At 43.6% G+C, this 25,760-nt stretch overlaps 3 protein-coding genes across 4 annotated transcripts; 2 read left to right on the forward strand and 1 right to left on the reverse strand.

Annotated features, from left to right (window-relative positions):
• Nucleotides 1–579: 579 nt before the first annotated feature.
• On the reverse strand, nt 580–4,250 carry LOC142883421 (protein L-Myc-1b-like). The gene is made up of 3 exons (XM_076018282.1): nt 3,950–4,250; nt 2,805–3,431; nt 580–2,103 (listed from the first exon to the last, which is right to left on the reverse strand). The coding sequence occupies exons 2-3, from the start codon at nt 3,343–3,345 to the stop codon at nt 1,481–1,483; spliced, it is 1,164 nt and encodes a 387-aa protein (XP_075874397.1). The 5' UTR covers nt 3,346–3,431; nt 3,950–4,250; the 3' UTR covers nt 580–1,480.
• Nucleotides 4,251–10,570: 6,320 nt separating this feature from the next.
• LOC142883422 (sodium-dependent lysophosphatidylcholine symporter 1-B-like) lies at nt 10,571–22,058 on the forward strand. The gene is made up of 14 exons (XM_076018283.1): nt 10,571–10,855; nt 12,410–12,538; nt 13,241–13,365; nt 15,904–16,027; nt 16,109–16,187; nt 16,290–16,441; nt 16,549–16,639; nt 16,997–17,115; nt 17,654–17,737; nt 19,126–19,209; nt 19,582–19,694; nt 19,776–19,919; nt 20,038–20,214; nt 20,411–22,058. The coding sequence occupies exons 1-14, from the start codon at nt 10,772–10,774 to the stop codon at nt 20,463–20,465; spliced, it is 1,560 nt and encodes a 519-aa protein (XP_075874398.1). The 5' UTR covers nt 10,571–10,771; the 3' UTR covers nt 20,466–22,058.
• An 823-nt stretch (nt 22,059–22,881) lies between these two features.
• Nucleotides 22,882–25,694, forward strand: LOC142883424 (zona pellucida sperm-binding protein 3-like). Of its 2 annotated transcripts, XM_076018288.1 has the most exons (8): nt 22,885–23,440; nt 23,514–23,614; nt 23,745–23,851; nt 23,963–24,137; nt 24,249–24,363; nt 24,546–24,625; nt 24,721–24,809; nt 24,926–25,694. In XM_076018288.1, exons 1-8 carry the CDS (start codon nt 23,009–23,011, stop codon nt 25,534–25,536), a joined length of 1,710 nt encoding a protein of 569 aa, XP_075874403.1. In that variant the 5' UTR covers nt 22,885–23,008; the 3' UTR covers nt 25,537–25,694. The 2 variants fall into 2 exon arrangements, with proteins under 2 accessions (XP_075874404.1, XP_075874403.1); XM_076018289.1 differs by having other exon boundaries at nt 22,882–23,440; nt 24,721–25,064.
• The last annotated feature ends 66 nt before the right edge of the window (nt 25,695–25,760 follow it).

Here is a 25,760-nt window from a genome sequence, read left to right on the forward strand (position 1 = left end):
ATATGGAAAATTGGAAGGTTTTTGACAGGTTGTAAACAGATTGTGTCAATATAACGTAGAAAAGAAAACTGCAAATAAAAAAATATCTGACCTCTAAAGGAAATAAAAGGACAAAGTCATCAAACGCAAAGGTAATTTGTGGAGTGGCACTTTTTCTGTTTACAGTCAACCTCTGAGGTCTGTGGAATCAGCCAGCTACAACACTATATGAATACCAGACGTGCACGGGATCCCACATAACAATCCACTCCTCTCATTGCCAAAACCACAGGGACTGTTCTAAAGATACCGATGGCATGGAGTGCGAGTGTAACCTAGTTCAGAGCACATCAGGTGCCCAGCGTGCAGCAGCCACTGCAGAGGGGAGGATCCACAACACTGTCAAGGGCAAGTCTGAAGGACGAGCTGCGTCTAACCTTGTGTAGACCAGCTGCTGCTGCTGCTGCTGCTTTTAACTCTGACACTTTGGCAGCAAGGTCAAAATGTTGGGCGAGATATGATAATCGTTTCAATGGAGCAATTCAGCGAATTGGTGGCGCGTCTCACCGCGTTGAGACAAATAAAAAGACTGAAGTCAGGTTTGTATGCAAATATGATATAAAAATTTATTGTTTGTTGCATGCTTTTAAAAAAGAAATCTCAACCAAAAACAAAAAAATCAGTAGAAGCAATGAAATCACAAAGTGACGTGTGAATATAAAGTACAGCAGTGCTACTTTTTTAAACCCACTTTTTTCCTATTTTCTTAAAACAAAATAGAGGTTCATCGATGCCTTGGTGGCACTTCATAAGTAGAAGCCAATGTCATTGAAAAGTCTGGATCTTGTCTCCCCCACCAGGAGTAACAATATCATTTCGTTAGCCTAACAGCATAATTGCCCAAGTCATTTGTTGGCCAAATAGTTATATCTGCCTAACTTGACCAATGTGCTCGCGAAAAAAATTTGCTTTTTTTTGTTGTTTTCCGAAAACGTTCAAATATGACTTAGGCAACTATGCTATGAGGTTAACGATTTACAGATGCATTTGTACATCAAAACATCAGTCATACAGTTTGAACAAATAAGGAAATTACTCATCCATTCACATGTGCACAGAGAATTATTCCCCTTTGGCTTCGTTCCAAGTGTGCAACGATGAAATGAAGGCATCTCAACCAACTTCCACACAATGACAAAGGCTACATATATAGATTTGCTCTTATATATATATGTATAAATATATACACATACACATACACACACATATATAGGATTATATATGTATGTATATACACGTGTATATATACTTACTACACCAAACCTGTCAATATCTCGTTTCCCATCACAGCATAGAAATATGAGCCATAGCTATAAAAATTCATAACATCACTCTCGCTCATAACTAATCTTAGAATGAGGTTTACAGCTATGTACATGAGGCATGTTTTAATTCTCTCCAGAAGTGATAGATGATTTTCAGACTTTTTTTTTTTTGCATATCATGTGCGTTTCATCTCAGAGAGTTTGCGGAGGAGTTGCTGTTGCCGGGTTATCAGGTATCTTTTCTCCTTCAGCTGCCGCTTCTCCTCATTGTGCAGCGCCTCCAGGTACTCTGTCGCGTGGGTCAGGATTGCCACCTTTGGGGTCTTGGCCGCCTCCAAGCCGGGGATTTGATCCCGGAGGGAGAGGAAACGCGACCGCAGGTCGTACCTCCTCTTCCTCTCCAGAAAGTTGTGGTTCCGTCTGCGGTCAGTGTCCTCTACGTCAGAGTCTTGTGGCGTCCCCGAGATGGGGGACGACTGGCAGTCCTGTTCTGCGTCCTGACTCGACGCCGTGCAGACGCGTTTGCTCTGAGGCTCATCGTCCGACTCGTCGTCGTCGTCGTCGTCGTCGTCGTCGTCCTCATCGTCGTCGTCCTCCACGTCGTCCTCTTCCTCGGGTTCCGGCTCGCTGTCCGGGCAGCGTGCAGCGTAGTTGTGCTGCTGCCGGTGGACTGAAATGTGGAAGCGTTTGGGGCACGGATCCGCCCGGACTGTGATGGTCACTGGCTTTCTGACATTCACCAGCCGCACACGGTTCTGCTTGCCCTCCACAGAGACCACATCGATTTCCTCATCGTCGTCTGCAATTCAGGAGGTAAAACAGTCGTCAAGGGCAGGCAATGGGATTTCATCAAGCGTGATCGAATGCTCTGTTTGCACTAAAGCCGGGGCATCACAAAAAGGTGACTGAAAGGAAGTGCACCCCCTTCATCTACATGTCAATAGCCGCTGCTTCACAGCGGGGGGTCTTGCGGTTAACAAGGAGGTTATCCACACCAAAGCTGCCTGGTTGATCACTGTTGTAATCAAGCAGTTGCTGAACACCTCATTCTGAGAGAGGCACGCCCTCGTTTGGCTGAGGCAAATAAGTTATTCTCCCAGCGGGTCGGTGTGGATGTGGTTGTGGCATTGATAAAACACGGGGACACGCCCCTCTGCCGCACTCTTGACTGTACTGTGGAGCCGCTGGCGCACATTGAAAGGCGGCGGATTTAACTATGGGTGTGTGTGGGGGGGGGGGTCTCTTTAAAAAAAAAAAGGGCTGCATATGAAATTTGACAAAGCATGTGGTGCATTGCTGAGGCAGAGAGTCAGACACAAGACGTATTAAGGCTAACGATCGCGTTGTACCTGATAACCCCTCTGCACCACAGACCACGGTTACGCAACAGCAGCCCCACGCTTCCCAAATTACCGGTGTTAGAGGGCAGTGCGATGCTTAGAATGGGGGTGGTGGTGGGTGTGGTGTTCGGGGGCAGGGTGGGGCAAATGCAGCACTTACCGGAGGAATCGGAGCGAGACTCGGAGCCGGACGAAGCCTGCTTCCTGCAGCCGCTCGCCGGGACGGTGAGCACGGCGGCGGGATCCACGCAGTCCGTGGCCGGGGCGGGGAGCGGCCGCCAGGGGGAGCCGCATTGCGCTTTGGCAGCTCTGGCGGCGGGCAACGCGGCGGGCAGCGCGGCTGGCAGCGCGGCGTGCACCGGGGCGGCTCCCCTCGCGCCGCTGACCTTCTCCAGCTGCTTGCTGGCGGAGAAGCTGCTCCACATGCAGTCCCGTATAATGATGGAGCTGAGGTTGGCGGGCACGTAGCGGCCCTCCTGCCATTCGTCGTCCTGGCCCAGAACCCTGGAGAGCCAGCTGAGCTTGTCCGCCGACGACGGAGGCGGCGCGATGCCGCTCAGAGTCCGGGTGGGCGACATGGGAGGTGTGGGCAGCAGCTCGAACTTTTTCCATATGTCCTCGCTCGGAGCGGTCGACTTGTAAAAATCCTCCTCCGTGTCCAAAGCGTCGAAGAAATACTGTTGGTAGCAGTCGAACTCCATAGTATCCAGTCTGAGAGAATTTATTCCCGGAACTATTCCCCCCAAAAAAAACGCAAGAGATCCGCTGATGGAGGTTCCGTTGAAACCTGAGGGATGGACACAACACAGATTAGGGTCTCTGTCTCTCTCTCTCTCTCTCTTTTTTTTTTTTTTTTGTTCAAGTAGTTCCCATCAGATGTATGATTCAACTATCCGTCTAATGGACTGCTGGGAGATCACAGCCCCCCTTCTCTCCTCTCTTCGTATGGGACCACATTAATAATTGATCGGCCCCTCTGTGAAAGCGCTCTTTGCGCTGACGGACGCAAAGTCTGCGGCTGTGAACAGGCACACGCAGGTGAATCTGTTAACTTTTGCGAGGCGCACAGAGAAGCATGTGACTTACAGGGGGCGAAGAAGAAGAAGGAGAAGAAGGGGGAAAAAAGAAGCGTTTCACAAGTTCGTCTTTCCTGAAACGCTTTGTTCAAAGAGCTGCTTTCATGTGAGGACGGAACATGCCGAGAATGGATTCCAGACAGAAACCCCCACCACCAGCACCCGCCCACAGAATGTCGTGATAGAAACTTCCCACAAACAGTCGTAGATAAAGGAGGTTGGTACTCACCGGCTCTCAGCTCGATCCCAACGCCACAAATTGGGGGGGGGGGGGGGGGGGGAAATTCGGCCAAAGTCGTAAAGTACCCGAGGTGCGGCGAGGACTCGGGAGGGACAAAAAAAAAAAAATACTTCACCCGGCTGGGACACAAAGAAGCCGAGAAAGTCTCCGAGGCGAGAGCGACCCTCTCTTGTCTGTTTCTCTGTGTGTTTATTTCCAGTAAAAGTCGGGAAAGAACTATTTAAGGGGCGCTTTAATGCGAGCAGCCCGTCGACGCAAGGTCCGCCCAGAAGCCACACAGTGCGTTTTTCGCGCCAGTGAGATATCCTGTTATAAGGCGATAAAAAAAAAAAAAAAAAAAAGTGCAGGGAGGAGTCTGGAAAATAGCTGCAGCGGTAGATCCGGGTAAGCCCCAGACATTTGCATCCGAGGCGGGGTCCGCGCGAGGAGGAGGGGGAGGAGGACAAGGAGGAGGGACATCAGGCCCCGCCCCTCCACGACGCAGACAACAACTGTTCCATCATCTAGTATTCTCGCTTGTGGAGGCAGCATGTGTGGTCGAAGTGTTCCGTCATCTTTAGGGTTCGATGTTCTGGGTTCCGGTCTATTTTTTTTTTTTTTTACGAGGCTACGCTTCACAGCACATTGCAAATTCAAACTGAAATTGTGGTTTCGATGAACATCTTGAGAAATTGGCTTTGCTCGTAAGGTCTGAATGTGAACAAAGTGTAACTTTCACACGCAAACATTAGGTCCCGAACTCAAGTCACATCATCATCATCATCATCATCATCATCATCATCGTCGTCGTCGTCGTCACTATCAAATGATAATGACAACATCAAATTTAAAAACAGTGTGTCTTCCAAAATATATCGTTATCACTGTATTGTCAAGCGTTTTAAAGGAAATCAAAAGTATTGTAAGCAAGAATTTGAGGAAAACAATTATTTGACAACGGTGCCGAATGCAAGTCTATATTTTCCCACGAACAAAAGACATACATATCAACAAAAATCAATCAAAAAGATCAACCAATAGAAATATCTTATCCGATAGCATTACTGAATTGACATCACATACATCAAGACATTGTGTGTGTCATTGTTTCTGGGTGGTAGTAGTAGTAGCAGCAGTAGCAGTAGATATGATAGATTTTAATGGAACAAGTAGTAGCAGAGTTTTGGGTTAGAACTGTGGTAGAACTGTGAGGTGATCAAAGGAGCTCAGATCAAGTATCAGACTCCCACAAGCTACACTAGCAGTAGTGAAAATTCACCCACTTCACTAAAAAGTTGTTTGTCTTGAGTTTTTTTGTTTTGTTTTGTTTTTTGCTAAATTGATTTGACAAATTGTTAACAATACTATTAAGACTCCAGCCTTATCTCTCTCTTACTTCCAGCTATTGGTGATATGAGGTGAATCAGGAGTGATTAGAGGAGGATGCTTACATGTTATCCATGTTTACCTTAAACAAGACACAGAATATTAAAAACAGATACATGTATCTGCAATTAGAAACATTTTTACAAGAACGGTTATTTCAATGATTTACACCATACCAATTTTTTTTGATGCAGTACTGTTACACTATCGTGTTGTGTGTGAGATCTAAGTTTGACTCACACATCACAACACACATTGATATAAAACACCTCAACATAGCACCCTTTCCCCATGATTCCCTATTAAAAACAGGTTTGACAACGTCAAATCAATCATTTTGTTTCTCTTTAGCAATTTGATGGCATTGGAAAACCTTGGATTTTTAAAAAAAATATATATATATAATAATAATAATAATAATAATAATAATAATAATAATAATAATAATAATAATAATAATAATAAAAGCTTCTTCCTGTTGATTCAGGAAAGACTTTTCAGTCTTGGCTTAAAAAAAAAAAAAAAAAAGAAACATCTGCTAGTGATGGCCAATAGCCAACTGCTGCAGCTGCCTCTTGGGAAAGACAAAGGTGGCTGTGGAGCACCTTCATTTAGTGGCTGATTTGCAGTGGCAAGTACTCTCATTTGTAAAACAAGAGAGGGCGAATCCATCCTTGTATTTACATGTTAAGCACTAAGAGAAAGCACACACACACTGGAGCCACAGGATGGTTTCACATCGCAGGGTATCTGTGAGCCACTGGCTTTTTTTTTTAAACACAAAAGAACACAACTAGGGCACAAACAGTTTCAATTGCTCTAGAGTGAAGCAGGGGCAGGGTTTCACGTCTGAAACAAATGCAAACTAATTTGCTGTGAACTCATATTTAATGGACTGGACCCTCAAACATTTCATCATGTCAACACAAACCGTGCCATCACCATATTGCTGGAGGCAATGATTAAGTGGAGGGACAGGCCATTTGTCTATACCTTCTCAAATGTTTTATGCTCGTTGGCGTGCGGAAGGTCAAAGTTCACCAACGTCTCGTGACCAGACAACGCCGGGTCAAAATCATACGCCGCCCACGGCCCTCGCCGCGCGCCAGTCAAACATATTGATCCATTTGGCTGGCTGCGTGCCGCTCTACCGCCTTAATTAAGGCTCTCGGTGGACGGGACAAAACCCTGCAGTGTCTTCCGTCTAATATAGGCCATGCTATAAGGACACCGATTAGTGGTGGACATCTGTCCTCAGCGACTGCCCCGAGGTCCAGCACTTTTCCTCTATTGTGCAGCCTCAGCATGGTTTCAAGTGCACTTAGCAAAGTATCAGTCCATATCATTGTTTCAGACACGGGCAGGAGAGATGAGTCAAAAATCCAGTGCCGGGTGTCTCGATTGAGACTTGCGGTGGGTGTGTGACGACACAATGCCGAAAGGTTTTAGTAGGATCGCGCCTCAAGAGATAGCTTTATTGTACCTGTATCAGACAGTGACCGAATGAATGTCTTTTAAAACTGTGCTCTAGATCAATCTGGCTCATCCTATGACAATTGTACAGTATTATTTCTTTATTTAATTATTTAATCTTTGTAGATTCTTTGTGACATCAGGCCAGAGGACTGCGGCAAAAATTAGCCTCGGCTAACACCAGCACATTGACAGGAACGTAAATTAATGTGCATTGTCCTCTTCAAATAAAATAAAGATCAAAAAATGATGTCTTCTTGTCTATGTCTATCGTGTTGTACTTTATTGAAGAGTCTATTAACACTTGGCAAAGGGACGACCTACGGAAATTTGCTTTCAGCTAACAGGTATATTTACTCTCTCATGGAAATGTTAATAAATGTGCTTTGTCCCTTTTTTTAAAAAAATACAAAGAATTTGAATTGGAAAGTGAGAGAACGGTGCACGCAGAGGTTAGTGGGTGTGCAGGATGAAATTGTGAAGGCGCATTGGGCACAAGGAGTTTATGAGCCCATAACCTCCTGGATACTTGCTGGTTGCTGGAGCTCGCGGCTCATACCTGACGCCTTCTCAACGAGCTGCTCTCGGCAACTGACTACATCTTAAATTCTCCACAAAGGAGAGATTTACGTGTTCTGATCTGCCTCTTCAGCTTAGCGTGAACACCCACCCCCCACACACCCCGCGAGTCAAAGGCGTACTGGCACATAAATAAAGCACACATTACTGGTCTTGAGGTATTTGTTAAAATTGACAGCACACCAACGCATAATGAGGGTGCAAATACACGCCGAGTCAAGTGTGAAGATTATTCTATGTATTCTTGTTATTGTTGCTCAGGTCTCTTCAAGTACTCTTTGAGAAGAAACATATCTTTATCATTACTTTAAGACAAAGAGCAGGGATCCCTTAATTATTTCAGGGTATTTCTGCAGCAAAAAAAGGAGGCGGTATCATTTATTTTCACTGTAATCCCGTCATCACTCTAGAATCACTCAGTCGATCACTTGATCAAACCTCAATCCATTTTAAAAGGATTGATTTCGGATATCGTCTGTAAAAACAAATGGTTTTGCAAAACAATGTAAATGCGCTGCTCATCGTCCCACTCAGCTCTCCTCACTGGCGCTACATCTGATTCACTGGGACATTGTCCGGAGTGACAATGCTTAACACTAACAATAGGCAGCTCCTCAAGTTATCTCCGAGCTTAACTTCAAGTACCCGCCCTAGTCCTTTATTGTTACAGCGGCATACGCTTGGGGGTGGTAAACAGGGGGCTGTTGGGGGTCGGGGCTCTACTTTAGCGGGGTCCTTGTGCAGTTTGCAACACCCACTCGGCCGCCTGAGGAACGTCGGACACAATGCCGTGCCGGAATTTGGATGGCTTTTCGGGGACTGTCCGTGGAATTGTCGCCGTGTGCTAGACGACCGGGGCGCCCCCTTTTTTCCCCACGACCTTTGAGTAGCAGAGGGAGCCCCTGACCATCACCTCTGACCCTCCGACCGTTTAAAGAAATGTCTATATTCTGCAGGTTTGGAAAGGGGAGCAGAGAAAAGCTATACAGCCAGAAGGGGGAGCATAAATAATTCACACAAGTTTTATTTCTCCCTGGGGACATAAAAACACACACGACACGATAGCCCCGCCCCCCATTTTAACAGCAGGGTGTGATCAACTGCGAGTCCCTGTGTTACCTGCTAACAGCCTTTACATTCCAAAACCATCTGCCAACATCACATTTTACTGTTGATGCTATTGCTTCACTTCAGCCGGACCAAAATGCTTGGTTACATAAAAATAAATGAGATGTGAATGCAGTCACAGCTGGACCGGCAGTTGATTATTATTTTGAAATAACTGTTTTCAATGACAGAGATTGTGCACCCAAGTTATTCATGAATGAGGGGTGACAGCATTTTTGGATGAGTGATTTTTTATTTTATTTTTATACAATAACAACAATTTAACCTTAAAGTTATGTGAGAATAACGTGGGAGGTCAAACCACCAAGGAGCCTCATCCTTGTGGTAAATATTGCCACCTGCTGGTCGCTTTGTGTAACTGACAGATGCCTAGTTTAGTTCAGTAAGTGTGCCAAAAGAGGAAAAAAGAAGAGCTTTGAGAAGTGAATAAATCAATACAAAATACTTAAGGAAAAATTAAGAATAAAGAATGAAAGAAATTTTATTTGAGATCACTTGACATGCCTTAGGATGGTTTCAGTTCTAATTATTTTTATTGTATTGAAAGAATTTATTGAATAAGACTGATAATAACAATAGTATTATTAGTCATAATATTTTTCTTTCTTTTCAAGACGACCGTTTATCTCGTCTGATCATGCCTCTAAATTTAACATCCTTTAGACATTTACACCCAGTAGATGGCGCCAATGACAAGTGTTCGCCTTAATTTCTCAGTCCAACGCTGTGTCTTTGGGATGCGGTGGAACAGGACGTTCATGTCATAGATACGCATTACACAAATTAGCAGCAACGTCATGACGACGCTGTATTAACGTGGACTGAAATCTTTGAGGTGACTTTCTAGCACCTTTGTTAAATGCATGCCATGAAGAACTGCCACTATGAAGGCAAATAAGGTAAAGAGCACCTTAAAGTGTTAAAGGGCCACACCTGGTCAAACCTTTTATTTTTTATTTAACATTATACTGAAATTACTATTTCTGCTTTAGCCTCGGGAATTTATCTTTAGAAGTTATATAAATTTTAGGTATTTGCAATATCCACTCTTTAGAAAAATATGAAAGGATTAAGGTGTTTTAGGTTACTGCATGTCATAAGACCAGCTAAGTTTCACAGAATCCCAGACAAACCACATGTTGTGTTTCACTGCAACTGGGTTGTTACACAACCAGTTGAAAACCAAAGAGGGTCTTTTTTTCCAACAACAGAATTAACCAGCGTTAAAGAAGTAATGCATTTAACGAGTTTTCCAAGTTTGATGACATAATAATTCTGTAATAGTTATTAAAGGGATACGTTCCTTTTATGTGACAAAGAGATGAGAGACTAGCTGTTATCTCACACAAACGGACATTATTTCTGAAACATTCAAGTCTTGTATTTGGCCAAACGCTTGCAGGAAGACGTGACGTGGCGTTTTAATGTGCAATCATTGCCGCGGCACGATGCTAAAGGTCGAAAAGTCAATCGGCAGTGTGAATGGGGTTTTTTCTTTCAGGAAGTGTTTCATGAGTTAAAAAACAAAACAAAACAAAAAAAAAGAATATTAAAAGATTAATATGAAGAGAATGTGCCGTTTTCTTTTAGAGCATGACTGAACTAATAAACAGCCAATTGTGTGCCTGGATGAATGTGTGAGAACCTGGCACCGTCACGTCGAGAAAGCATTTTTAACATTTTTAACTAATCTTAGAAAAAGGAAGAAACATTTAGAGTTTTGAGTCATTCGCTGTGCTTGGATGTACTGCCGTATTTATGATTCATTTCAAATTGTCGGGTCCTTACAGCCCAGAATCATGATCCCAATAGGAATTTAAAAGTGATATTTTCCTCACTCAAATACGTTCTTATGACACAGAATTCAAAAAGAGTCGAATGGTGCTATTATTATTATTATTTTTTTTTTATGACATTCGGAACTTTACTCCAACCACGGTTCTTTAAAAAAAATTTTTTTTTTTTTTTAACGAGCGCACCCTCGCAGAATCGTGCCACAATTTACGTGCGTTGCGCGCTTACGTCACCCACCGGCAATCGTACTAGAATGAATGAGCAGCGGTGGGCAGCAGCACAGTCACAGTCAGCCGGCAAAGAGCACTGCGAGGACCACTACGATACCGTGGGGCGGATTTCTCTCACACTACGGACAGATCTTTGTTGTTTTTTGTTTTTATTTTTTAAATATTGATGAATTGATTGATTGATTGATTCCTTCGTTGATCGATTGGTTTAAATTTACACCCGTCCGCCTGTCGGAGCACGATGGCAAGGGGAGAAGGCGCCGAGCAGTGCGCGGCCACGTTACTGGCCGTCAAGCCATTAAATGCGGATATCAAGACTGCCAAGGTGAGAAATTCACATTTCCTTTCAACAGCCGTTAGCGTCTGCGCGCCGAACTGTAAAGCGGCGCCTCATCTGGAACGTCGACGCTTCCCTCGCTGCTCCACACACGCCCCTCCGGCGAGGGAAGCCTGGCCGTTTGCATTTCAGCCGAATCCTCCGTTTGCTGACGAGATGAACCGAGCGCCAGATTTAGATAATGGGCGATTTCACAAGAATAATAAATAAATAAAACAATTAGATATAATAAATAAATGATAACGTGCCTCCTGTCAGATCTGTGCGTCAGGTGAAGCGGTGCTGCTGTGGTGACGGATGCCCTGCAGGTGCGTGACGTGGGAACGTCCAGTATTGAGCATTGGGCGTCAGCGTTGATCATTTGTCATTAGTGTTGGAGCCATACCGCAAGGAGAAATGCCAAGCAGACAAGCGGCAAGCAATTCGGCTCTCATTGCTCAAACTCTGATCTTAATCTTTTTTTTTTTTTTTTTTTTATAGTGTGCAGGTATCACAAAATGCAGTAAAGGGATTAGCCTACTTTGATATGCCTCTGGACTTTACACAGTAGAATAGTACTTAAATTGCTTTTAAAACTGTTTTCATGTGGTCCACTTATCCCTGCGAGACTTGCGTGCAATTATGATTATGGTTATTGTTCAAATTCATGCAAATCATAAACAGAGTGCGACATTCTTGACCACTTTTTTTTTGCACCCAGTTTCTATCGTCTCTTGTGTATCCGCCACCGTTGTGAATGAACGCGCTCAGAACAGCTCGAACTGCCCAGCTGCGGGTGATTGGTTGTAGCTGAGACTGCGAGTCGTCTACTGACTGTTGGTCACTTTGCATGAAATGACATACTACCTCCAACATCCTATTTCGGGAGCCAATGGCAACACTGCAGACTTTGTGATGCCAGGAGTTGGTGAACTACAGTAACCTCCCAGTTGCACACCGCTGACGAACGAGCGGCCGAGCCCGGTGTGCATTGCTGCTGGGGATTTGTCTCTAATCTGACATCCTGAGCAGTGGTGTGAGCAAAGTGAGCCAATCTCTGTGCTGCACGGCCGCAGCCTCTTTAGAGCAGCATCATGCGAGATGTGAAGAAGAGTGTAATTAAGGGTGACGCACTGAACGAGACTTGAACTATAGATGAGAAAAATGACTCACTGGTCACTTTGTGTGTGTTGCTATCCATCCAACCAGCCGCCGAAGCTAACGAGGAGCTTGAAAAATTCGTTTTCTACTGTTCAGCCAGCAGGGACCGCCAAAAATGGTTGCAAAGAGACTAAAAATCACAAGCTGTCAATACGGAAAAGAACACAAATTCGACACCTTTTCATTCAAACTGTTCAAATCTTACAATCTTCTGGCATCAGAACAAACAAGATTGGCTGTTTAGCCATTTGTGATAAAAAGCAATGAACCATTTTTCCTGAGTGAGTGAGGGTAGAGCTGTAGTAAATCAGGATGCAATACACACACAACCACACTACCTTCAATTGTTCAACTGTTACATTCCCCGTTCATATGTTTGTACTGTGTCTCACTCTCTTCCAGCCGAAGGTGCATAAACATCGTCTGTCGGTGTGGAACAAACTGTGCTACGCCGCGGGTGGAGCTCCCTACCAGATCACAGGCAGCGCTCTGGGGTTCTTCCTCCAGATCTACCTGCTGGATGTGGCTCAGGTGACTGAGAAAGACAGAAAAACAACAGAAGCAACATTACCATTACAATCAATCAGACTACACTCAATCCCCTTCATAGTAATTCTGCTTCATAGAGTCTGAGTTGTTTTGGTTTTTTTTACACATTCCCCGCCTCAGCCACTCATAGGAATTAGCTCCAAGGTCAAATCTAATCACTATGGGTTTTTCCCCCTCTTTCTCAGCCAAGGATACGTTTAAGCAGCAGTAAGCGGTCAAGCGCAATAACCTGGCCCCCTGCTGCTTTGTTTTGTTACGCAATTAGTACATTAAACCGCATTGCCATACAACATTAGGAGTTTTGAACAAAGCCCAATCCGCTGGAGTGCTTAGGTCATTGCACTGCAGCTTTGAATGCTACTCTGTTCTTAAACAAATGCACAGTTGTGTGTGTTTTACTGCTGGCGATTTCTCCATTAGTTCTCCTGTGTTTTATCAGTTCCGTGTTTGTATCAAAGTCAAAATCCAATTTATTTATGTAGCACATTTCATACAGCTAGCGTAAACTCAGTGTGGTTAAAAAGAAGGAAGTAAGATCATAACTAATATATTACATTAACATTTCATATATAAAGCAAATGAAAAAAATATAAAATAAGTAGATATTACATTTACACAAAAACATAACAAAAAAGACAGCATCAGTCGTTCTGTTCTAATTTCTTTCCATTTTCCTCAATGCAGCTGGACCCTTTCTACGCATCCATCATCCTGTTTCTGGGCCGGGCCTGGGATGCCATCACAGATCCGACTGTGGGTTTCCTGGTGAGCCAGAGTCGATGGACCTTCATTGGCCGCATGATGCCATGGTAGGTGGCCACTTGTCACTGCGTGTCGTAAAGGTTCCTGGCATGACTTCAGCTCCTTTAAAGGTGTGTGGAGCAGCAACGGAGGCTTGAGAGGACAAAAGTGGGCTACACATGCAGTCCCAGAAGAACCTGGTTGCTTTGATAATGCCCTCCATATGTGGCTTTCACCGTCATATTCGTCATAGATCAATTAAAAAGAGCCAAGTTTGAATAGTAGGTATAAGTTAAAAAAAAAAATATATATATATATATATATATATATATATATATATATATATATATATATATATATAGAAATAGACTGCTCATGTATAAAACAAGGAACCTATCATAGACTGGGTTTATGGTTTGAGAGTCATTCTCACAGGTTAATGGAGGGACAAAGGGATTGTGTGACTTTGTGTGAGTCATAAACAGCACTTAACGTATAACGCAACTTTTTAAACAGCTTCCGGAATTTATGAAGAACTTCAAGCAATAAACCAAAGCAATAAACTTGACAGATTTTTTTTTAAGAATATGATTAGAAATATGGGTATGTGAGTTTTACAAGGTTATTAGGTATAGGAGCCGATAACGTGTTAGTAAAGTATTGAGGACACGATAGTTGTAAACAAAAGTAGAGCAGTTACGCCACAATAGCAAAAGCTCATGTGCTTTCCATAGTGGAGATCACCAACTTTAAACAGTTCACGTGTGTCTCACGAGGGGATTCTGCTGATTTACTTAATTTGTTTAAAGTGTCTACAAAGAGGTTTGTTTCCACAACTTGTACATTGTGTTTGCCTGTGGGTTTTGCCGCGCACTGTTAGCCACGTGCCGCTCAAAGTAAGTTGGCAAGCAGTCCAGGATTTCCCCTTGTTCATGCCCAAAGAATCCTGGGACTGGATCCAGGTCACTGCTTCCCTAAATCAACTAGGTATCTGTATGCTTAGGCAACTAGGGCTTTTCATGTGAAGCATAGTTTATTATTATTATTATTATTATTATTATTATTATTATTATTATTATTATTATTATTATGACGTGGATATATTGCTGATATGGTTAAATTTGGTGCAGCCATTTCGAGACTACGTGAGACCGGCTGGGAGGAAACGTGCTCGTCAGCCTTCCAGTTCTCGCCTCGTTCTCGCCGAGACAAATGTGGCACTATTTTATTCTGTCTCATGTGTCATAGTGAGAGTGAGAGCATCGGGGTGTGTGAGTCAGAAACGCAGACCATGCTTTCTGCATCTGTGCACCAGTGGGGGAGGGGGGATTTCCTTTCTATCTTGTCCTACGATTGGTCCAACCCACAACACACCATCGGCTTCGAGGCCAATGGGACGCGTCGGCGTGCACGTTGCGTGGTTTCCTGGACCGTTGAAGGAGGTTTTGCTGCATCACAGAGGGGTAATTTCAGGTCAAATGTTATTTCTGATCGCATGTAGCTGATTCTCCATGGCCTGTGCAGAGGTTTTGGTTAAGCCACAGACGTTCTGTTCACATTTGGTGAGTGAATTAGGTGCTCGGCGCCACTGGGTGCTGAAATTATTGCTGCTACAGCAGACAGACACAGAACGCCATGAGCCTGTTTGCATTTTTTTTTTTTCTGAAACGCATGGGCAGTTTTAACTTATGTTTGCCCTTTGCAAACAACTCATAACCTGGCCTTAATATCCCTATAAATAGCACCCATTAACCTAATTTACCCAGACAATAGAGCAAATCAGCACGTGCTTCGTTTCTTTTCTCACACGTGTCTCCCAGAAGACGGCTGGGGCTCCCATGGCCTAGTGGGGTCTTGTCAAGGTCTTTTTCAGGGCAAAAAAAAATGCATTCTCTTAAGATTGCTTGATGGATGATTGATTGTTAATTAAGTTACTTTAAAATCACAACAAAGACATTTTTTGCTCAAACCAGCATCCAAAACCCACAAATAATTATCCAGCTTTACTAAAGCCGTTGAGGGTGTGCCATTATCAACAACGCACACTTGTTTTTTCCCTCGCCACTCCCGCACAACATTATTTGAGTTGGCTGAACTGCAGGGGCTCTAGTAGAAGGTACAACGTGACCTGGTCTGTTGCCGATTAAACACGGATTCGGAAGTGGCACAAGCCCGATGCTCAGCTGGAGAAGAATAAAAAAGACCCACGAGGCCGTGTGGGGGGTGAGAGCGTTATTGGATGGGCCTCTCTGTTTGGTCAGTCAGCACACGTCTCTACACTGAGCCCCCTTCTCCACGCACAACGTCTAACAGGGCAGGATTAAAGGGGGGATTATGCACAAAGTGGCCTGAGAGAATAGAGGGAAGAAAAACTCCGGTTTAAAAACAGAAAAGGACAGTAAAGCCACAGTAGCAGCTGGCAGAATTAATTAAAAGAGTCTAAAGTAGCCTAAAATAGCCGAGTCGGGATGCTTATCGTCCAGAGTCAAACACAACAAGCTGCCACTGGCTGTAGTAACAGCAATTTCACCCAAAAATACTCCAAATTAAAAGCATTTTCCAGGCTTTAAACTGCATTAAATTTGTTCCATCCTTCCTCTTCCCAGGATTGTCCTCTCCACGCCATTCGCTGTGCTCACCTACCTCCTTATCTGGTACGTGCCTCCCTTTGGAGAGGGCAACGTCTTCTGGTACCTGGTGTTTTACTGCCTCTTCCAGTCAATGCAGACGGTAAGTGTCTCCCCATGCGTCGTTGCTCTCGTCTGGATTGTGCAGCGACCGCCCTAACGGCATGTTTCCACCCTTTCGCAGTGCTTTCATGTGCCCTACTCGGCTCTCACCATGTTCATCAGCAAGGACCAGAAGGAGAGAGACTCTGCCACTGCGTACCGTATGTGCAGCGCTCCAGCGTAGTCAAAATCGATGGGTTTTTTTTCCCTCCCAGTGATGCTGTTGTTCTTGGTGCTGATGTCTGATTTCACGTGCTTTTCAGGTATGACGGTGGAGGTTCTGGGAACAGTTCTAGGCACCGCAATCCAGGGTCAGATTGTGGGTGGCGCTCCCGATTGTCCCATTGACCTCAACAGTACAGACAGCAATAATGAAACCAACATCAACATGACAAGTGGTTCTCTGGAGGAGACGGTAAGTTTTCCGACGTGTTCGTCCTCCCTGTCAGATTGTTGGAATGGTTTCCTGCAGGAGCTCTAAGATGAAAAAGGTCCAAGTTGACGCCGTCTTTCCGCCCCCAGAAACAAGCCTACCTGATTGCTTCGGGAGTCATCTGCATCATCTACGTCCTGTGCGCCGCAGTGTTGTTTCTTGGGGTAAAGGAGCAAAAAGGTATGGAGCTGTGACACGAAATAGGAGTCTTTAGTCCACCGTCACTGGCTTTTAGACACATTGCCAATGAAGAGGCCAAAAAACGTGCTTGTACTCACTTGCAAAGCTCCTTATCAAGTCTTATAGATATATGAAAATCAGAGCAGGTGCCAAGAATCATTGGCCTTTTGGTTCCTAACCAGCCTTGAAATGCTTGGCCTCCTTCAGAATGTAGCGTGTGCATGTTTCAAATCGCATTCTTGCAGAGATACTGTATCTCCTCAGGGAAGAAATCACTGTCACAGCAAGTGCAGTGCCATTGCACAAGATCGACGCCTCTTATTTCTGAATCATTTTATCCTTCTCGTTGGACGACAGAGACCACGAGGAAAAGATCCCAACTCATTACCTTCCGTCAGGGCATGCGCATGGTGATGAGCCACGAGCCATACATCAAACTGGTCATCGGCTTCCTCTTCACCTCACTGGCCTTCATGGTAACACCGCCTTGTAGTATTTGCCTCATAAACGTCATGCAAAGAGTAAAAGCATTTGCAAAGGTGGGAAACTGCTTTTTTGCTGATTCGATGGACTCTTGTTTTGATAGTCAGCAGCTGGTCCTCCCAGGTGCTGGCTATCAAGTTGAGGAACATTGTGTTCAGCGATAAGTGGTGCCATGGGTGCAATCCACAAATTCCACACAAATGTGGCACACAAAAAGTATTTAAAATGGGATTTTAGAGGTATTTCAACGGTTATTGTTATTGCCATTTATTCCCTTACTTTTTATTTGGCGTAAAATGCATCCGGAAGAGGGATAGAGTAAAGAAACTCAATGAAAATTACATCTAAAAAAAATGAAGCACTGCCACTCTGGCCCATTAATCTGCCCACTGATTAAAGCTGTGGCTTAAAGTCTGTTGTACATCTTGACTATATAGACAGGATATGTGTGTGTGTGTGTGCCCCAAAATTTCTCTTCTTTTTTTTTCATTGTCTTTTGTTTTGTTTTTTTTGTTGTTGTTTTTTTTACAGCTCTTGGAGGGAAACTTTGCCCTTTTCATCAAGTACGCTCTTGGACATCGGAATCATTTCCAGAATATTCTCCTAGTTATCATGGTGAGTACTAAAGGGACTTCTAACGTGTTGAAATGCAGCTCCGCATCAGGTTTGGCCATCCGTCCGTGTACGTGACAGCCCTCAGTGTTGGAGTGGGCATCCACCCTCCACCCTGAGGCCTCTTGCTCACGCGACCAGCCACATGCTACCAGGAGGGCAGAATGAAAGAGCAGATTTTCAGGGTGACAGGAGGTGTTGTTTGGGCTCCTGGGAACCCTTCTCCCAGTTAGACACTCACATGGCTCGAGCAGGAGATAGAGGGAGAGACTGGCTCACAGTGGGGCTTTTGTTTGCCCGAGGTCCCGCAGTGGCACCATGGGAACTGCCGCCGTCGGTTGCATGCACACTCCCTTCCGTCCTCCCGCTGTGCTGTGCTCTTCTGTGCTCTGGTGCCTTTCCATCCGATTAGGAGTGGAAACATTTTTGGGCTCAGTAGATCATAATCAGAGAGGTGGGAGTCGAGAGGGGCAAAGGAGAAAGTTTTCCACTGCATTTGCCCACAGTTGATGTCCACTTCGCTTTTGGGCTGTGCGGATGAAAAGCCGGGTCCCTGTGTGGTCATTTAGCACCAGTTGACCAGATTTGACCTGGAGGTCAAAGTTTATTTTCTGCAGGGTCAATATATTCTGCATTTCCATCTTTACATAAGAAAGGCTCGATAACTTGAGACCACCACATGGATCGTGAAAAGTCATCCGATTCTGAGAAAACAGAAGTTTCACGCCTTTTTTTGTTTTATTTTGTTTTTTTTATAAACGTATTGCTTCCTGCTTTCAAGAATAATGGAAAGGAAGTAAAACCAGCGAAGGCTAAAATCAAATTGATGATTCATATATATATTGCTACACAGTCCTATTTCCAGTTTGTTTGTGTTGGCTTGTGGCAACGCTATTAAATGTAACAAAATGTTGGAATAATGTGTTACATTTCCTATATTTGCTGGACTAAATTTCAAACTAAGTGTTTATTTTAGTCTGATTTTTGCCTTTGTTCCCCAATTGTCTTCCCCAGTTTACTTTCACTCATTTTAGTCCGACGAAGCTTCAGCAAACATGACCAGTTTCCCCATGGGCTGTGGGCTTCCTCATACACAATGTTTGTTGTATATTTATGTAAATATGTTCTGTGATTGCCTGGCAGTGTTTTTATCATCTTGACCCAAATCATCATTAGTCACTGTGAGTTGCTATCAAAACTTGCTGCACAGCAAATTTGGTTAAGAAAAAAACATAATGGCTTGGATTAATTATTAATGATGGTTATTCAGCTATTAAACTTTGATGTTAATGATGTATGACAATAGTCAACAATCATCTTGATTGCAGCTCGAGTGGCTGTGTGTTTACCGACTCTATAAAGTTAATATTGGTGTCTCACGTGTTTTCCAGCTATCTGGAACAATAACCATCCCATGGTGGCAGTGGTTTTTGACCAAGTTTGGGAAAAAGAAGGCAGTCTACGCTGGAATGCTTGTAAGTTGCGGGTCTCATATTATTCCCACCTTCATACGTTCATGTTATCACCCCTGGAATGGAGCAGCCTCGCACGATTAATAATCAAAAGGAAAGAAGACTACAGCGCTACAGGAATTACATCCATTCAAATCTGTTTCTAAAAACCGACGTTTTGTATCATTGTTCCTTTGGCGTGTTTGTAAGGGTGCAAAAACGAGACGTGTCAGTGCCCTTTGTGACATCAGAAAGGTCTCACTTCTAGATGTTTTTACACATTTTCACAAAAAAGCAGCAACCTAAAGTTGGAAAGGACAGACTTCTCAAATGTTTTTGAAATGTTTGACTTCTGATAGGATTCTTCTTCTTAAATCCCCCCGTCATTCTCTCCAGTGGGCTATACCCTTCATGATCCTCATCGTCTCCATTGAGAGCAACCTGATCATCTCCTACTTGGTGTCCGTGGGTGCAGGCGTGAGCGTGGCCGCTGCTTTCCTCTTGCCTTGGTTGGTGCCTCCAAACAGTTCAGCCAGCATGTGGATTTTGCACTCTTGTTATTCCTACTAATGTTTTTTTTCCCCTTTCAGGTCAATGCTTCCTGATGTAGTGGATGACTTTAAGGTGCAGAACCCAGACGTGCAAGGTCACGAAGCCCTCTTCTACTCCTTCTATGTGTTCTTCGTAAAGTTTGCCTCTGGTGTATCGCTGGGCATCTCCACACTAAGTTTAAAGTAAGTTAGCTACTACATGTGCTTATCTTTAAATGTGCATGTTGCTGTTTGATTTGCTCAACACAGTTTATATAATTGCTTCCATTTTGGCATCATTTAATTTTTTTTTTTTTTACAGGTTTGCGGGCTATGAGGTCGGGTCCTGTCTACAACCAGGGACGGTGACTTTAACCCTAAAAGTGTTGGTCTCCCCCGTGCCAGTGGTCCTCATCCTGGTTGGACTGTTGATATTAAGGACCTACCCCATCGATGAGGAAAGACGGCTGGGCAACCGGAAAGAGCTGCAGCAAATACTGTAAGTAAAAAAGTGAACTGAAATGTACACCCGTACAAAGGCTTTGGCAGAACTGAAAAGCCAAGATGCCCAATTTAGTTTAGGCTGTGTTGACCTGAGTTGAGATGAACTGAAATGCCCCCGCGTTGACATGCACCGTTCACCAAGACAAGTCCCCTGCTCGTGACTCTTTGCCTTTCCTTCCACTCTCCAACAGAGATTCCGAAACGGACTCCGAGTCTGAAAGCTCGACACTCGGCAGCAGCGCGTAGCAGCTACAGAGGAGCCCGCCGCTGTTTTGCGTGTTTTTGCACAAGTCGTCGAGGGATATGACCACTGAGTCCACAGTCAGGACCGCAGGTCACCACTCGCGCCTACAGCACAACAGACCAGGGAGCGCAATCAGAGAGGTTCACAGCGCCCTCTGGTGGTCAGTCAGTCTCATCCCGTGTGTGTGCAAAGTTTTTCTTGTCCTCTTGCAGTTGTAAAGCGTCCTCTCAAATGACTTAAAACAAAGTCGCTCAGTTTCAATATATTTTAAACACTCAATACCTTCCTTGTTCTGTCTTTTGCTGAGACCTTCTCAGCAAAACACAGCTCGCACCACCTCAATTTACAACCGAAACAGATCACGGCTCCTAAAGTGCAGCGTGAAATCCACAAATCACAAATCCACACAGTTCACAAGAAGTACAACCTATTTTTTTTTTAAGACAGCTGCTAAGAATCGTGAGAGTCTTTACAAATGTGTACTAGCAGTACAAGAGAGAAGACCTCTGGTACTCTCATCATACACCTTGACAACAGGTGTGGGCGTATTTATGTGAACCGAATTGTGGGACAGTGGCACCCACTTTCGGTGTTCAACTCAGTTATGAAGCACATGGTTTAGAAGGAAGTACAGTACTTGCTGAGACACGGGTTGGGGTATGTAGTACTGTGGAGCTGGATGCCCACTGTAGTGTGACTGCACCCTGATGGTGCAGGACATCGTAGCTCAACTGGGTGCAACATTCCTCTCAGCTCTGGAGGGAAATCTACAATATCTGCCCTTATTTGTCGAGGGCGCACCAGCACTATGCCACGTGCCAGACTCTAATCTCTCAGACTGTGTCACAAAGGAGATTAAAAAAAAAAAAAAAACTTAAATTCTCTGATGGGAGGGAACACCTTACCTCTTGTTATGATGTATTGTATTGAATCACTGCCTTACATGCACTTCTTTTATAACTAGTTGAGATGGGATTTTTTTTTTTTTGCCTCTCAGATTACGTGGGTCACTTTTCCATTTTGCTGCTGTAAAAAGGTTCACCAACGCGCCTTTTTGTGCGTTTCAACAGCTCAGCCAATCTCCAATAGGTTCCCAAAGCAGTTTTCCTAATGTGCTTTGTGTCATTTCATCGAGTGCATTTTCACCTCACGAAGGAAACGAGGCCTATATTTAATTAATTATTTATTTAAATAAATTAAGGGATTGTTTCTCTCAGAGATATACATAGTTTATTAACGGTTGACAGTGGAGATGTGATTTCCACATGCATTGAAAAATGACAAACGTTTGAAGAAAATAAAAAATCAAACAAGTTGTGCTTCTATCATGGTTTAAGTTCGGCACTGGTAATTTTATTGAATGGACTGATTCTGGCTGAAAAATTGCAGGCCAAGCCCAGCACTTACAATGTGAAAGACATCTGTCCTTATTTTAGATGACTTGATTTGATCTCACATTATGGTATTGGTCAAATTGTTACATGGACTTAACTGGACGTAATTAAGCACATTTCACCTTTTTAGGTCTCCATGATGTTTACATGCTGCATTATATATTATTTGTGAATACGTTTTATAAGTTGGAACTACACAAATGGTAAATTTCAACTTGTGTATCATAAAAGTGTACTTTTGTTTATGTGTATAAAGTTTGTCAAAACAAAAAAAGAGCTCTGTTGCCATTTTCTCGGGTAGAAATATTGTTTTCTTCATTGGCTTTGGGACAATCGGTTCACTTTGACCAACTGCTTTGAGAAATTTGCCTAGTCTTTAATGTTTTTGATGCTTTTTAATTAATATTTAAGTCGCTCCAAGTCGCTCCACAGATATTGATTTTTAATTTGTCAATATTTTACAACTGGTTGCAAATTAGTCTTTTTATTTTGAGTCCCACGTGAATCAACGCATACATTTTAGACAGATCAGAGAGGAGATGTGACGCAGACGTTGCTTTCTTTCAAAAGCCGCGCCCACTTTTTGATTATCCAATCATGTTCATGTTTTTCTGATTTATGAACATCTACAGTTGTAAAGTATATAATATTAAAAAAAAAGAAAAAAAAGAGTGATACAATAAGCTAGCATGTCGTTCTACTCTAATTAGGCATGAAAAATAAAGATTTTAAACATGGCTTTAATAATACGACTTTTCAGAAGATGACAAAAAAAATCGTTTAAACAGCATTAACAAATTATATATATATAGTGCCAACTTGCTACATTAAAATGAAACAAATAGAGCAATCAATCTCCTTTACGTTTATTTGGTTAATTATAATACAGCTACTCCATTTTACATGTAAAAATTATAGCACGGCAGGCTACTTCTTAAAAACAAAGCGCGTGCGCACTTTTTGTTTTGTTTGTTTTGTTTTTTGTACTTGTGTATATTTCTACACTCTGCAACAACGAAAAAAGGTGATCCGATTCGTTGGCGGCTCGCTGCCACTGCGCCAAAATCATTAATTACCTCCAGCTGCGAGCCAACGTTGCCTGTACGACCACTAGATTACAGAGAACGGCAGAGGGTGCACAGTGTGTTACGATGAAAACGCTGAATCTCACCAACGTATGGAGTGTTTTAGCACTCAGCCTCATCATCGTGCGTGCAGTGGACACTTACCAGTTTGCAGCTCGTCCAGGAAACGAGTCAAACTCCAATACGGCCAAGCTGTTAAGAACAGGCGGCCGACCCGCCTACTCCCGCCGGTTCACTTCTCCTCGGTCGGAGACTCCGGCCGTTCGGCATGTGAAACAGCGGTCAGACATCCAGCCGGGCTCTTCCGACAGCCGTGACGTTTCCGTCACCTGCTCCGGGTCCTACTTCGTCTTGCGGGTCAAGCCGACTTTCTACGGCCTGTTCGCCTACAAAGAGGAGCTGAGGTTGGGCGACAACTGCGAGAGCAACGGGGTCCTGCGGCCGTACGGCGACCTGCTATTCACGTATCCTCTGACGGCGTGCGGCGCCGTGCTTGAGGTAAGCCCACGTGTGTCAGGTAAGCAGCGACCCTTCGCGGACTGCCGTTGAATCGATGCATTATTCTCCACAGTCGGCCGCTCACCACGTTTCCTACAAATTTGTGCTCCATTATGAACCCTCGGTTAGAGGTTGGCCCAAGGTTGACGTCGACGTCGAATGCAGCTATCCGAGGTTTGAAGACGTGTTGTGTTCGGTGTCTTCTACGCGCCAAGGCCTAACTTTAAAAATTAATTAATTTAATTAATTAATGAATTTATTAATTAAAATATATATATATATTAACGCCCCTGTCTGTGTCCAGGAACTATCACGTGTCCAAGCTGATCGTACAACCCACCTGGAAAACTGCCGTCGTGCACAAAAGGCTACAAGGACTTTCGAAGAACTTCCATATCGAGTTGATGGACGGCAAGACATGATGGTTTTCCACCGTCAAGAAGCTAATCATGCTAAGCATATTTATGACTTCTTCTTCTTCTTCTTCTTCTTCTTCTCCTTCTTCTTCTCCTCATGTCATAGATTCATGGAGCAAACCAGCCGTGTCCCGAGTGTACCAGCTTGGAAGTCAAATAAATTTCCAGGTCACTGCTTTTTACCTCCCACATGGTGCCAAAGTTTACATCAGCAGCTGCTTTGCTGTCCCGGCCAGTGGCTCTGGATCATCCCCAAAATACATTGCTATCGACAATTCCGGGTGAGCTTTGTCATAATTTGTGGATTCAAAACTTATTGGTTTGGCCGTGGAGCCTTGGGATTCAAATAACTGTTGCTGTTTTATTATTGTTGTCGTCGTCGTCGTCAATAGTTGCCTACTTGATAGCAAAAGAGTGCCCGGTGTGTCCCAGTTCATCTCCCAGACAAACGACACTCTGAGATTCTCTCTCAGGGCTTTCCAGTTTGTGGCTGAGCCTGAGATTGCGGTGAGTGTATAGCGGTGTTCAGGTCTGCGTTTTTAGACTTTGACTTAAAGCAGCATTATATTCAAGGATGGTGAATCATAATTTTATATATATATGTATATATATATAATTTTTAGGAAATCATTTGAAGGTAGAGAAAGATGAAAGTGGTGCTTTAATGTTTTTTATTTCCACAATTTTAGCTGAAATTTCAGTGCCATCTTTTAGTCACATTTGAGGGTCCAAGTCCTGCACACAAATCATGCACATACAGAGGAGACAGGTGAGCTCTGACTTACACTTGCATTAATTGTTATCTAAGGAGAGTGGGCACATGGTCAATTTTTGTTGTTTTTTTTATGTTTGTTCTTGTGAAAGATGGGAGGCCCTTTCTGGTGATGACTCCATATGTGAATGCTGTGAATCACAGTGTGTGACCTCTAAGCAACGCAGGGCCGTGATGAAAGGTAGACTTGTTTAAAGGTTTTCACAAGCTTTAACTTGCACTTCACCCTTAGGTTAGTTAGAAATGTTTTTATCCATGTTTTCGTGAGTATTTAAACAAATGTTTCCTTTTACAAAGGGCCTGCCACCAGCCGGTTATTGATGGTCTCTGATCAGCCGTCAATGAACAAGGAAGGCCTTTCTTCAATCATTTCCATGTCTTCCAGCATAAGCAGGGATGGTGGAGCTGCAACCTCTCATTACATCAACGATTTGCAAAGTCATGACAACCAGGGGGGAACAGATTTAGTTCTACATGGTAAATATGATGAGGAGGATCAGGATGATGGATATGATAGTCGGAGCAACCTTGATCTAGACAAACAAAGTGACATGGGAGAACTGTTAGTGCAGAACAATAAATTTACAGTGACCACAGCTGTTCTATTCAAAGGTACTGGCTCAGGGTATTCATTAGATGAGGATGTTTCCAAAGGTGAAGGAGAAGAGTTTGAGGGTGAAAATGATGATATATCACAGCCAGAGCAGGTACAAAAACTGAACTGGAAGAAGGAAATTCTACTGACAGATATCGACCAATTAAGAGAGCAAGGAGATTCTGAAGAAGTAGAGGAAATCAGAGAACATGAGGAAGAAGAGGGGAATGGAAGAATGTTAAACTCTGAGGTAAAGTCGAGGAATGGCAAAGAACTGGATGGAGATGGGTTGATGACTTGGTACTTCTGGTGATAGTATTAAATGATTAAATCAAAGCAAATGTTATTCTGGCTGTTTTTCAATAAAATACATAAATGCATAATTTCCTGATTTTTTTTTTTTTTTTTTTTTTTTTTTTTTCCCAGTTTAGATAAAGACGGTTTCCAGATGTATGACACTAAACTACATTGATGACCTCGTATTCAGAGGCCTGAAATAGAACCATATAAATATTGTGACTCAAAGAAAGGTTGACA

The sequence above is a fragment of the Nelusetta ayraudi genome, unplaced genomic scaffold (genome assembly GCF_046127955.1).
Source record: "Nelusetta ayraudi isolate G7.1 ecotype Tasmania unplaced genomic scaffold, CSIRO-AGI_Nayr_v1 ptg000007l, whole genome shotgun sequence".
NCBI lineage: Eukaryota > Metazoa > Chordata > Actinopteri > Tetraodontiformes > Monacanthidae > Nelusetta > Nelusetta ayraudi.